The sequence below is a fragment of the Empidonax traillii genome, unplaced genomic scaffold, assembly GCF_003031625.1.
Source record: "Empidonax traillii isolate 1590-97213 ecotype Southwest subspecies unplaced genomic scaffold, ASM303162v1 scaffold726:size354854, whole genome shotgun sequence".
In the NCBI taxonomy this organism is placed as follows: Eukaryota; Metazoa; Chordata; class Aves; order Passeriformes; family Tyrannidae; genus Empidonax; species Empidonax traillii.
In genome coordinates, this window is record NW_020955919.1 from 283,828 (window position 1) to 297,078 (window position 13,251).

Sequence of the window (13,251 nt, forward strand, 5' to 3'; positions counted from 1 at the left end):
GAACGCCGATCAATTATTATTATTATTATTATTATTATTATTATTATTATTATTATTATTATTATTGTTATTGTTATTATTATTATTATTTGCACAGCAGCACAAACGGTATCCCTGTGCGGGGATCCCGCAACCCGATCCGCGGCGCGCCCCTTCCGCGGCGGGGATCTGGGGGGCGGGGCCGGGGGCGGTGCAAGAGACCTCCCGTCCGCCAGGGGGCGCTGCTGCTCCCCGGGCGCCGCCGGGCCCCGCCCCGCGGGCGGGGGCGGGGCGGGGCCGAGGGCAGCTCCCGGCGGCGTCACTCCCAGCATGCAGCGCGGCGCGCCCCTGCCCCTGCTGCCGCCGTTGCCGGGGGGAGAAGATGGCGGAGGGCGGCGCGGCGGACTTGGAGACACAGCGCACGGACGTGGCGGCGCTGCTCAAAACCGCCCTCCGCAAGGGCGACACCTGGTGAGGGACGGGCGGGAAGGCTTTGGCTGACCGGCGCGGGCGGCGCCCCCCACCCCCAGGGCGCTTGGCTGGCGGAGGGATCGACCTCCTTCCCCTCGGCCCTGCCCGTTCCCGTGGGCGGCTCTGCCGCTGTCGGCAGAGGGGAGGCAGAAGGCAGGGGGGCAGTGCTGTCCTCCCGCTCCCCGCCGCTCGGCCCCTGCAGCCCCCGTCGGGCAGGGAGCGGCCGCCTGGGCGCGGCGGGGCCTCGGCCCGGGCCGGGCTGCGGCGGCCGCGGGGAAGGCACCGAGGTCAGCGCCCGGCGGGGGAGGGGAGGCAGCGGGACCGGAGCCCGCGGGTACTTGTTTGGGTTGTGCGGGGAGAGGAGCTCCGCTGGTAGGCATCTCTTCCCTTTTCCGCGCTGAAATGGCCCCGGCGTCACCTTCAAGTTGTCAAAAATCATATTTGTACCCTGGCTGGGGGGCACTGAAGGCTGTCCGGGGCTGTGACAAGCCTTAAGTTTAAATTTTATTTCGACTGCGAACGTGCTGGCTACCTAAGAAAGAGACCCCGAGGGTGCAAACGGATCTTTATGATACCTCTTCTACAACAGATGTTTAAAAAATATTATGTCCTGGTTAGTCATAAAATATTTCATAGTATACCGTTTAAATTGTCAACAGAATAACCCACGATTGAAAATAATTAGGTTAAATAAACATCTCTTTCTAGCATGTATTTGGTAATTGAGCTTCTGTAGTTGTAGTTCTCTGAGGCTAGAAAACGGGACTTGTTTTTAGGAGGGGGAAAAAAAAAAAAGGAACTGACACCTTTTCCACCACTCAATTTCTTCATCTTTTCCTGTGTGAAACTGTCACCCAAAGACAAAGGCTGAAGGATTAACTTACTGAAAATTAACTATGAATACACTGAAGTAGAACTTGCCCACCTCATTTCAGCTGTCATCACTCGCTGTTCCAGTTCTATAAAAGACTACATTTAACAGTGTTGATACTGCAGCATGTGTCAGAACCATATATTCTAATGCATTATTCAAATACTGCTGAGTATGTGTTCAGTTTTGGCATTTGAGCAGACTGCTCTTTAAACTGGAAAAGTAGAAGCAACTAGGAAAAGGAAATCAATTCACATAATAGTGTTGAAAATTACCAGCAGTAGTAAAAGTGTGCTTAGGCTTGTAATCTTTCAAAAATATTTTTTGTTATGGTTGTATGTTTTGTTGTTCTGTTATATGTTCTGTTCTGTAGTTCCCAAGTACTAGAAAAATGTCTCAAGCAGTTAATATTATTCAAAGTGATAGTACCTGTTTGACAAGTTTACAGCATGACCAAAACCGTAGGTTTACTGTGCTGTTACTTTTTTTAGTGTGTTAGATATTTTAACACGAAAGGAACAGTTACACAGAAAAAGCTTCTAAATGTTCTGTGAAAATATATCCAGCTGTGACTGACACTGATAGTGATCAAATGTTTTAAGAATGAGTAAGTTATGGCAAAGTCCTGTGAAGTTTGACTCAAGAATTGTTAAATCTCGCTACATAAATGTGTATACCTGTGCATTTGTAGGATTTATACTTAGAGCTATATATATGCACAAAGTAAAGGGTATGTTTAGTCTGAATGCTTTTTTTCATAGGTATTTTGTCAATAGCTTTTTGATCTTTTGGGATATCAGTAAGGAAAAAACCAGTTAAAGTGCCGTAAGCCATGATTCAGAATTCCATTCATTCAGTAGTAAATATTGCTTTAAAAAAAAAAAAATCAACAGTGCCATATCAGCTTGTTCTGTTTGAGCTTTACAGCACTAAAATGCAGTCCTTTTAAAATTACTGGCTTATACTGAACATCTTGTCCATGCTTTTCAGAATTTAAGTGTAGAGAACAATAAGCTATATATGGAAAGTATAAAGCTTTGGGGGTTTCCTGTAAGAAAAAAAGAACTAAAGAACAGGATGAAGAGAGGCAAGTCTGACAGTATCTATGAAGAGGCCATTGAATTTCTTCATTAGTTCTTCATGTGCACTGCAGAGAAAAAGAAATAAAATTGACGTGAAATGCAAGGTTTTTAGAGTTAGATACTGGAAAAAAGAATCACTGGAATGAGGAAATATTTGAGCAGGCGAATTAGTAAGCTGTAGAGTTTGTTCCATTAGATGTTTTCAGGGGTAGCTTGGGAATAGTATGGGTTAAACTGTATTGCTCCAATGGGCAGGCAAGGTCAGTATCTTTTGACTGTTCTGTCTGCAGCGACAACCTTTTGGGCTAGTTTGTCCCAGTGGTCTTCTTTGCATTCTTTTATGGGCAGTTAATAAATTATTGAACTCTGAGAGATTGAGGATTCTTCCATCTCCCTATTTATCTTGGTTTTTTAAACATACATTAAATAAACATCAAATGTAAGCTTTTCAAAGCAAGAACTTCCTTTGTTTATCAGTTCTTTTAAATAATGTTGACTCCTTCTAGTAAATTCAGTATAAAACCCACACTTGTGTTCCTTGGAACTTGAATTAATGTATGCATTATTGTCCAAAGAATCTTCAGGATCTGTGGTTGAAAGACCTAGATTTCTGTGTAAGAAGAGAATAAATGTTGTATTTCATTGTATATATCACAAGTTTAGCATCTGATATGATTACTTCTCAGTGTTTTGAAATTCTGCTGGTGCTTGACAAGTAAGGAGAATTTATTGTTTGAGGAGGTTTTAACCTCTCATTTAGAATGACAAAAAATATTGGTTGTTACAGCTGCAGGCAAATTTGAATCAGTATCTTCCACTCTCAGAAACTGAAGAGCTGTTGATGTTCATCAGTTTTTTAACAACAGTATAATTTGCATGACCAACTGGTCTTGATGATGTCATTTAATGCCTCTGTTGCTGCAGTGATATTCTTGAGAACCTTGCCAAGTTTTTCTGGTTTTACATGTCATGGAAGTAAAGTTCAATACTGAAAGTTACAGATCTTGGCACAGTTTTCTTATAGAGATGACACTGTCAGATCATATGTGTCGATTCTTGTGTGAATTTCTTGGTCATTTCTTCCCATATTGAGGTGTGTTTTCTTGATTTTACCTTTAAGACCACCTTCTGTTCTGATTTCCCTGTAGTTCCTGTTCTGTGGCTCCCTTAGTCAGAGATGTCTCAGTTAGTTAAATATGTCATTACAAATGCTTTCATACTCTTGGCTACCTCTTACGCACTTTGTCCCTCCTTGTCCCTCCGTGGTCTAGGATATGAAGCCACATTTCTCGCCTTTAAGTATCACCTGCCAGCAAATGGTTTCATTTGAGTGGGTGATAGTGACTTAAAAATGGCTAACAGCACGGCAGTCAGTTTTACCAATTTCTCTCTCTCTTTCTCCCAGAGGTTCCCCACTGTACTTCTTTCATCTATTGCTTGTCGTAGGGAGTTGTGAGCAGATGAGAATATACAAGTTATTGGTGTTTTTAAAAGTAGTAACATGGATAAGAGTTAGGCTGTTACAGTGGACAAAAACTATCACAAGGAGTTTATTTAGTGGGTACAGGAACAAATGCAGTCATTAGGTGTTTGAGTAGACAATACAGAGTAGCAATACAAATATGTATTGTATGCAGCAATATGTAAGTGAAACCATGCTGCCCAGTTCTAGTGTCCACGTGTCATGGAAGGTGTTCATTTGGAATGAGTTCGTGATTCTCAAAATGTAATAGCGAAAGCGGAAGCCTTGTCTTTCAGAGACGAGCTTTGAGAGTCCTTGTCTCTTTGGATAGAATTCTGAGTCCTGTGCTGAAATACTTACATAAGAAGATGTCCTCTAGGACAAGAAGTTTTAGACAAGCAGATAAAGATTTAAGACAGTATCTGTAAACTGAAGCTAGTCAGGTTTAGACCAGAAAGAAGATGTTGATTTTCAGTCCTGTTAGCCACTGAGTTTTGGTGCTGGTCATCACTTCACAGAGTGATAAGATCAATTTTTAATCTGTTCTTGATTTTTAAGATTTGCAAATTAGTAAAACTATGGAAATATAGTATTTCAAGTTTTCAGATGTTTCTCTGATAAACATCACTTACGAAGTTCTGCTGAGTCCAGGGTGAGTACTTTTGTAATCCACAGAGTACATTTCTTGAACAGTGAAGACAATATGCTTATTTTTTTGACCTGTGAAAATTTCATTGGCTTTTCAAGTATTATACTTGGTCACTGAAGAGAATAAGTAAAAATTAAGTGGGTAAAAATCCTTCCCAGTGAATGATCAGTAGATATGACAAGTTCAACGTTAAAGGATTTTCCCTCCAGAAGTGAATTGCCCCACCAAAAATATATAAGCATTTTAACTGTCTGCAATAAAAAGTCATGCATCTTGATGAACAGACATCTGTAGCACTTGAAAACCCTACCGTGCCGTAATTGATAACAACCTTGATGCTGAAGTGCTTAGCTTTAATGGCCTTTTACACTGTGGTCTTCTCAGTGTTTTCCGCATTTGATCATCCACTACTGTGCTGTACATGAACAGAATCTAGATTGAATGTTAATGGAAGATTTTACTTGATTTCACTGAGAACATTATGAGATGTCACGGATCTGCACCTCAATAATACTTGGAATGATATCCTGAATTGTTTTGATAGCTTCTTAAAATGAGAGACAAGGAACACTACGTCAGTGTTACAAGGATAGAATTAAGAATTGCATGGTTTTTTCTTTCAAATGGGGTTTAAGTTGCTGATTTTTGACTTTAAGACCTTGTGGTTAAAATTTTGTGTTAGGTTTCTTTCACTGCATAAGAAATAGTGCTGTATTTCACCAGCAGTTTGTGAAGATGTAAATTCTTCTGGTACAATACTTAAATGGAAATGAATAGATGTAATTTTCTTGTGTTAATAGATTAGGTGGGGTGAGAGCATGTTAATCATGTTTATGTCAGGCTTTCGCCTGAAAATTGGAAGTCCAAGCATTGATTCAGAAGTTAGATTATTTTTTAATAAAAAGTTTTTATTTAATGGAAAATTTCTAAGGGTATACAAAATACTTAAATGGTTGTTAATATAATGTTCACACTGAAATTTTAGCATAAAATTACAGTCCACTAATTTTGGCTGAATCATGTCTTTTGGTTAGCCTTTTGGTAATATGGGTGAAGAATGTGCTGCTTGGACTACTACAGCACGTTATGGAAGCAGAGCATGGAGAGCTGTAGAGAGAATTTGATTAGTTGATTTGAAATCGGTGCATTTAGTTGAACTAAACTTACTTCTGAAAAGGAATGTGAAATATTTAGAGTAAGATTTCTTAAAAATGCAAGGTAAGCTATATATTTTTTCTCTTTGAGACCGAATTTTTTTTTTCTTGTGGATTTACCTACATTTTGAACGAAATGATGTTTTGTGTATAGAATAATTGTCACCATTTTGAACTTCAAGAGCTTGTTAATTTTGAAAGAAGATTTAATTTGAAGGCATCTAATCCTCATGAGTGTATTTAGTCAAGCAATTTCAGTCAGTTTGATCAAAGTAGAAATACAGGTACAAACCCATTTTTGTCTTATTTTTATAGTTGCATTTCGCAAGAACAAAAATTGGATGCTATACCTTTAAACAGGGAGTCCTCATTTGCTTTCAGCAACACAGTTGTTCCACTTTGTCCTCTGAATTGCTTAATCTGTGCTCGTGCACAGTGAGGAGGGTAAAAAAAAAACAAACCCTCAACTATCTCTCTGGACGATTTGCACAGTTTTACTATTAAAAGTGAAATAACTGGTGTTCAGAAGACAGGATGTCCCAGCAGTACACAGTGCAGGAATGAGTCTTTCTCGGTGAAGTATCTTTATTGCATCTTACAGGTAACTGTTTTGATTTAGCATTCAGAGAGCTGATGTATCAGTCAATATAAATAAGTCTAGGTTACATGTTGTTTAATTCTATATATGGTGGCAATGGGAAATAGTAAGATCTTAGTCATACTGTTCAGATTTTTTTTGTATGAGCCTGGATGTTGAGGTAAAGAAGGAATGCCATTATACTCCTGTGTTGTTGATACTGTGTTAATTAGGTTTGTTAAGTCAAAACGTACAGTAAACCACAAGTGAACTTAAATGACACGAAAAAATTACATACCGTGGGAGAATTTTGAAATCAGTTAGCAAGTTTCCCACTAGTACTTTCTTTTGTTCGGTGTACAGTGTCCATAAACTTATTACTAATTTTTATAATTTGTTGAATTTTTAGGAAATGAAGATGTATTTAAAAGTGTTGCAATAGCTTTGTTTTTTTTACTTGTAAGTTAATGTACAAAAGCTGTAAGTAATCCCGTTTTGGGCTACCTTTAGTTTCTACACTTGATCATACATAAGAATGGGCTTATATTGGTAAATTTATTTGAGTGACCCTGTTTTTAAATTTATTTGAGTGACCCTGGGTTTGCCTGGCTGTGTTTTGGTAGTGGGGGTGCTACAGGCATGGCTTTTGTGAGGAGCTGCCAGAAACTTTCCTTGTGTCTGATAGAGCCAGTGCCAGCCAGCTCCAGATGGACCGACCCTTGGCCAAGGCCGAATATTGAAAGGGACCCATAAGAATCATTGAGTCCAACTTCCTGCTCCTTGCAGGACTACCTAAAGCTAAACCATATGGCTAAGAGTGTCATCCAGATGCTCCTTGAACTGACAGGCTTGGTTTTGTGGCCTGGGAGCCTGTTGCAGTGACCAAGCACCCTCTCAGCCAAGAACCTTTTCCTGATGTCCAGTCTAAACTTTCCCTGTTGCAACTTAATTCCACTTCCTCATGTTTTATTCCATTATCTGGCATTTCAAGGGACTTTAGAGTATAAATTGTTCCTTTTATATGATAATCTTCTTCACACAGGCAAGAAACATTCTACAAATGATAGCAGATATATCTTATGAAACAATCTGAAGCTCCACTCCGAAGTAAACTCTGAGTACTGATGTAGGCCAGACTTGAACTGAGAACATGTTCACAAACATGCTCAAAATTTAGATCAATTTAAGGATGCATAATACAACTAAAAGAAAACACCTGAAGCTAATTAAACTGTACAGATATTTACAATATTATTACTACTAAACATTCCATACTTGAGTGTATGGGTTTGGGACTATCTCAGTATTTTAGATTATCAACCTGCTGGCTCTAAGTGACTTGTTTGTACTGTTTTCGTCAGGCCAGTTGAGGTTACTGGTTTATTTAAAATGTTTATAAATGTCAAGCATCTGCTGTTTTAGAGTTGATCAGTTCACCTTGCTATGAAGTTTTCTTAGTTTTTAGGGTTTGCCTCTCAAAACAGAATATCTAGAAATTTGAAACTGTTCTTGTGTTCAGTCTTTATTACAAATCCTCTTGGTGTGTTTTACCCTTGAAGATGGTTATGCTGTTGACTAGCTTGACTGATGACATTTGAGAGAGCAAAATTTGTGTTTCCTGGTTAAGTGAAATCTCAATTCCATCAGAGCTAAGTAACAAACATTTCTTAATCATAGTTTTAAAAAATGGATAGGCCATATTTTTTGACTTTGCTAAAGTGTCCTGGGGTACACTTTCTGAGTCAGGTCCACAGTCCAAAAAACTGCTGTAGCATTAGACGTGTTTGGAACTCTTTCCTGCATTAGGTAGTAGTAACAAAAAACCAAACATTGTACCAAGGTTAATATACATATATTTTATATTTTTGTTTTTACTAATTCATGGTGTGCTATTTTTTGTATCTGGGACAAGACATATTCAGTGCAGCTTATCTGGTCTCAAGTGCATACCGCAAGTGTTTAATAATTTTCCCTTAAAAAGTAATCAAATATTCTTTAAGAAATTAAGGTTTAGCAAATGTAGTTCTGTTTACTTGAGCTTTGTATTTTCTTCTGAAATTACTGAACGTCCTTCATAGGTAATATTTAGTTTTCAGGTGGTTGATTGTATCATGGGTGTTACAGCATTGATGAACAGATAAATTAAGACCTTCCTATGATTTGCCTTCTTTTGTGCCGATGAGGAGTCTTGTTGATCTTGGTGAGAAGGTTATATTGAATGTGTTTGTGGAATCAAAAGCAATAGTCTGTGAATTTCTGATCATTTCTTTTTCCATTAATGCTAAGAAGTCTGAATTTTAGGTACATAAGTACTTTAGCAGGTTGATCCCCCTAAGCTGAGCATGGTGTAATTGCTTCCTTGCACTGCTAAATCCAATTATCAAAAATCTGTATTGATCACTATGTTACTGGTGTATAATAAGACATTTAGCACAAAGCATTTGAAAAGTAAAATAGTTCTACAAGAGCAGTAATTTCTTAAGCATTAATCAACGCAATAGGCAGTTTCCCTGTCTGATATTTTGTTTTCTATGTAAGATTATAGCTTACCTTCTTTAAGAGTCATGGTTCATTCAAATTCAGATCAAGGAAGTAGATGCCATGGGATGGAACAGGGGACAAGGCTGGCAGTTTTGGGGGTTGAATGGGTACCTGAGAGTAACTGCATTCATAACCACACACAGTTACGGCTCTTATGGAGAACAGAACTGGATGGCCGCAGCAGATGGGGCTAATGTTTTTCTTCTGAGTTTTTTCCATGGTGTTCATGAGTAACCCCTACAGAATGATTGCCTAATAAAGCTATATGTATTAAGAGAGTAGTATTTGAATCATCAGAAAGTTTTGCAATCTCTTAGAAATTCAGAAGCATATTATTGGTGGGCTACAAATACAAGTTCAGTAGTGAAATACTGAAGAAAACAGCAAGGGTTGCCTATGATCTTCAGTTTGACCTCTAGCATTTCATCCTAAGGTAGTAACAAAAGGTTTGGGACAGACCAAGCATTATATATTTAGGAATGAGAAATAATGAAGATGATATCTTTAAAAAAAAAAAAAAAAAAAGGAAATCTGAGCATCACTGAACAAATTTGGTATCTCGATCTTAAGGAAATTCTGGACAAAAAGATATAAAATGTAGGCATTGCTGGATTTCGCAAAAGCCAGACTGGCAACGGTTTAATCTAGATAGAAATATTGTGGAGCTGAGTTTAGAGATAAAATCTCTTTATATGGAAGTGTGATGTTGATAATTATTTGGGGGAGGAACATCTAGTCCTGCCTCAAAAGCAGGATGTGTTGATGTTGACTCAAAGGAAGAAGACACACTCACTGGTTCTTGACAGGACATCAAGTTCTGAAGTTTTCAACTTGCATATGAATGTTGTAAATGAAACTCCATCAGGAAACTGTATTTTACTAAAAGTTATCTCACACTTTTTTAAAGGGCTGTCTTATTACCTTGTGTCTCCTGAATTTGCAAATTGAGAAGAGCAAATAAGGGTGATGATCGTTCATGCTAAAAAGTGAAATGTTTGTTCAACTTGCCATTTTTCAGCATCTGATATGTTGTATTGGCAGTCTTGTAAAATGTACTTGCACACTGTGATTAATGGAATCTTTAATTGCCCACGGTTAAAGTCCTCGTTGGTAGGAGATGTTGATAAAGGTTAGCAGAACAGAGAGAAAACATTCTCCATTTTGAAGGCTGATGAATACCAGTGCATATCATTAACTAATCAGTGATCTAGAAAGTAGTAGCATACCAATAATTAACATGTATGTCTTCTTCTATTTAAGGTATCTAGTGGATAGTCGCTGGTTCAAACAGTGGAAAAAATATGTTGGTTTTGACAGCTGGGACAAATACCAGATGGGAGATCAGAATGTGTACCCTGGTCCTATTGATAATTCTGGACTTCTCAAAGGTAATTGCTTCTGATTCTGTATTAAACTCCTACTAACATTAAGTGCAAATGTGTCACCAGTTGTTCATCTTTTGGAGTCAATGCTGTAAATTAATCTCAGCATATATGAAGGTAAAAATTTTTCTTTCTTTGTTTTCAGACTATGACATGGGAGCTGGAATAGATTTTCCAAAATTAGAATCGCAATTTTATAAATAAAATTATAGGAACTTCTTTGCAATGGTAACACAATATTTAATAATGTACAAATTCCTGGTTTACAGTGAGTTTTGGGGTTATCCTGGGAGCTGAAATTTAGGTGACAAATAGCTAGCTTGGGTTCACTAAGATTTCTTTTTTTTTTTTTTTTTGTGATAACTTAACCAAGTTGGTTGATTTAAAACAAGATTTACAAAATTTTCTTTTTGTAAATGAGCCCCAGACTCTTACTTTGATTCTGGAACCACTGAAGAAGTGGTATTATACAGTTCAGTGCCTAAGTGGTGTGAAATAATAGAAGATAATTCCTAATTTTTTGCATTCTTTTAAGTATGGTTAAACGCTGTCACTGCTATAATTCTTAGGTCTGACTGATTTTTGCTGAACTGTAGCCAGATTTGTAGACACAGATCTCAGAATATTTTCCAACATATTTTAATCTTCATGTCAAATTCTATATTTAATGTCCAGTATGGAAGTACCGTTACAGCTGTTAATATTTAATCTGCAAAATCTAGTGGATTCAAAATCTAGCCGATAACTGGTTTTCTTCTTTGCACTTACAAATAATGTAAATAGTACTGTTTATTTTGTTGGCACATAGTAATATAAATTTATGCAGCTCCATGGGATTTGTGATGAACCCTTGACTTTCTTAATTCAAAACTTCTATAATTAATATCTCATTATTTTATAAGTTAAATATTAAAGCTGATTGCCTCTTTCATAGAACTTGTCACACCATATTGTACTAGTTGTCAGTGTGAGTGAGCGTGCTGACTGTGACTCTGACAGTGACTAGTATCAGTGCCTTTGTAGAAGGTGCTGTGTTGTCATAGGCATCTATGTTTTCTTCCATCCACAGACTTTAAGGTCTTTTTGCTCCAGGTGAGTGATGTGTCTTGGTTTTTGAAATGTGAGGATCTAGATCTTTTGTATGTTCTTGTAGTAAATCTTTCAGTGAGGCGGGGATGTTCAGGTGATACTTCTCAGTTGAAATCAGATGTAGCAACATCTTTTGATCCTCAGTGAGGCAGGATCTGTTCTCTCTTCTGTATCTCCCCTTTAAAAAAGGTGATTTCTAGTCGTGTCAAGCATTGTGTGTTAGTTTATCTGTATTATTTATTACTTAATTTACTGACATGTTCAGATTATGTTTAAAGTTACTGTGTTATGAAGCCTCCTTTAGCATTAGCTGTCCAAATCTGAAGTCATGTTAGCCGTTTTCTTCAAAGCTCCTGAAAACCTGTGTTCTATTGTTTCGACACTGCCATTGCCCCTTTTAAAATAAAGAGCATTGGGGTTTATGAACTTCACTTTTTACTCATTCATGGTTCTAAACTACTGTTCTTGTGTGAAAGTAATTTTAAAATTAGGGGCATTAGTGCCGAGTGAATACTAGCTGTCTCCTTCACCCACTGCAAAGCAGCAATCCTCTCTACTGGGTTTTCTATGTAGCATAAATTGAACCTGAAAATGCTTGGATTTAATTTTGTCTTAAGCACTATTGCTCCCATACTGCTCTCCTTAAGTGTTAAATCTGAAAATGTGCATTTGATATAAAGAATAAAATAATCTAAATTGGGCATGCTTTCTCATATATTCTGTCATGTAATGCAGTAATAACTAAAACAATAATTAAACACAAGAAAGACTGATTCTAGAAAAGTGAAGCAGTGTGCTGTGCCTGTATTACTTAAATGCTTCTTCCTTGTTTCCAGAACATTTGGGTGAGGTGAAAGCCATGAAAAGTAACAGGTAGAGATTTCAGTTAATCTCAGTATTTGCAAAAAATGTTGAATGTAATGGAATGCACATGTTCCGTCTTCAAAAGAAGAGAGTTATAATCAAAGCAGGCACAAGGAAGTACTCATTTAGAGTAACTGATTGTTCATCATAGAAAACGTTGTATATGAGGGACTGAATTGTCAGAATCAGGGTACCTGTTTGATGGTTCTGAAAAACTTTATATTAGAGTAAGTGCTGGTGTTTCTAGAAGGACAGAAGAGAATCCAAATTACCCTTCTCGCTATATCAGATCAGTGCAGAAATACAGTCTGAATCTTGAAAAGAGCTATCACAGAATCACAGAACATGCCAAGCTGGAAGGGACCCACAAGGATCATTAAGTCCACCTCGGCCCTGCACAGGACGATCCCCAAGAGTCACACTGTGTGCCCAAGAGTATTGTCCAAACACTTCCTGAACTGTCAGGCTTCGTACTGTGACCACTTTCCTGAGGAGCCCATTCCAGTGCCCAGTTCACCCACTGGGTGAAGAACCTCTTTCTAATATCCAACCTAAACCTCCCCTGACACAACTTCAGGCCATTCTCTTGGGTTCTCTCACTGGAGGACAGGAAGAGAAGAAATCAGTGCCTACCCTTCCTCTTCCCTTCACAAGGAAGTTGTAGACTGCAGTGAGGTCACCACTCAGTCTCCTCTAGGCTGAACAGACTAAGTGACCTCAACCGCTCCTCATAAGGCTTCCCCATCTTCGCTGCCCTCCTTCAGAGGCTCTCTAACAACTGAAAGCTTTTCTTATATTGTGGTGCCCCAAACTGCACACAGTGTTCAAGGTGAGGCTACCCCAGTGCAGAGCAGAGCAGGACAATCACCCCCTTCAACCAGCTGACAATGCTTTGCCTGATGCCCCCAGGACACAGTTGGCCCTCCTGGCTGCCAGGGCACTGCTGGCTCATATTCAAGTTGCCATCAACCAGGACTCCCAGGTCCCTTTCTATGGCACTGCTTTCCAGCATCCCATTCCCCAGTCTGTATGTACATCGAGGGTTGCCCCATCCCTGGTGCAGAATCCAGCACTTCCCCTTGTTGAACTTCCAATGGTTGGTGATTGCCCAGTCCTCTGATTTGTCGAGG

General features: G+C 38.7%; 1 protein-coding gene across 6 annotated transcripts in view; it reads left to right on the forward strand.

Annotated features, from left to right (window-relative positions):
- Nucleotides 1-311: 311 nt before the first annotated feature.
- Nucleotides 312-13,251, forward strand: part of USP15 (ubiquitin specific peptidase 15) — a 69,005-nt gene continuing 56,065 nt past the window's right edge. For 3 of the 6 annotated variants that reach the window (XM_027900424.1, XM_027900425.1, XM_027900426.1), the window contains exons 1-2: nt 320-450; nt 10,047-10,174. In XM_027900424.1, the coding sequence (XP_027756225.1) occupies nt 362-450; nt 10,047-10,174 (217 nt within the window). In that variant the 5' untranslated portion in view covers nt 320-361. Of the gene's footprint in view, nt 451-10,046; nt 10,175-13,251 lie in introns of all 6 variants that reach the window. The other 3 variants (XM_027900430.1, XM_027900429.1, XR_003573093.1) reach the window with 3 other exon arrangements.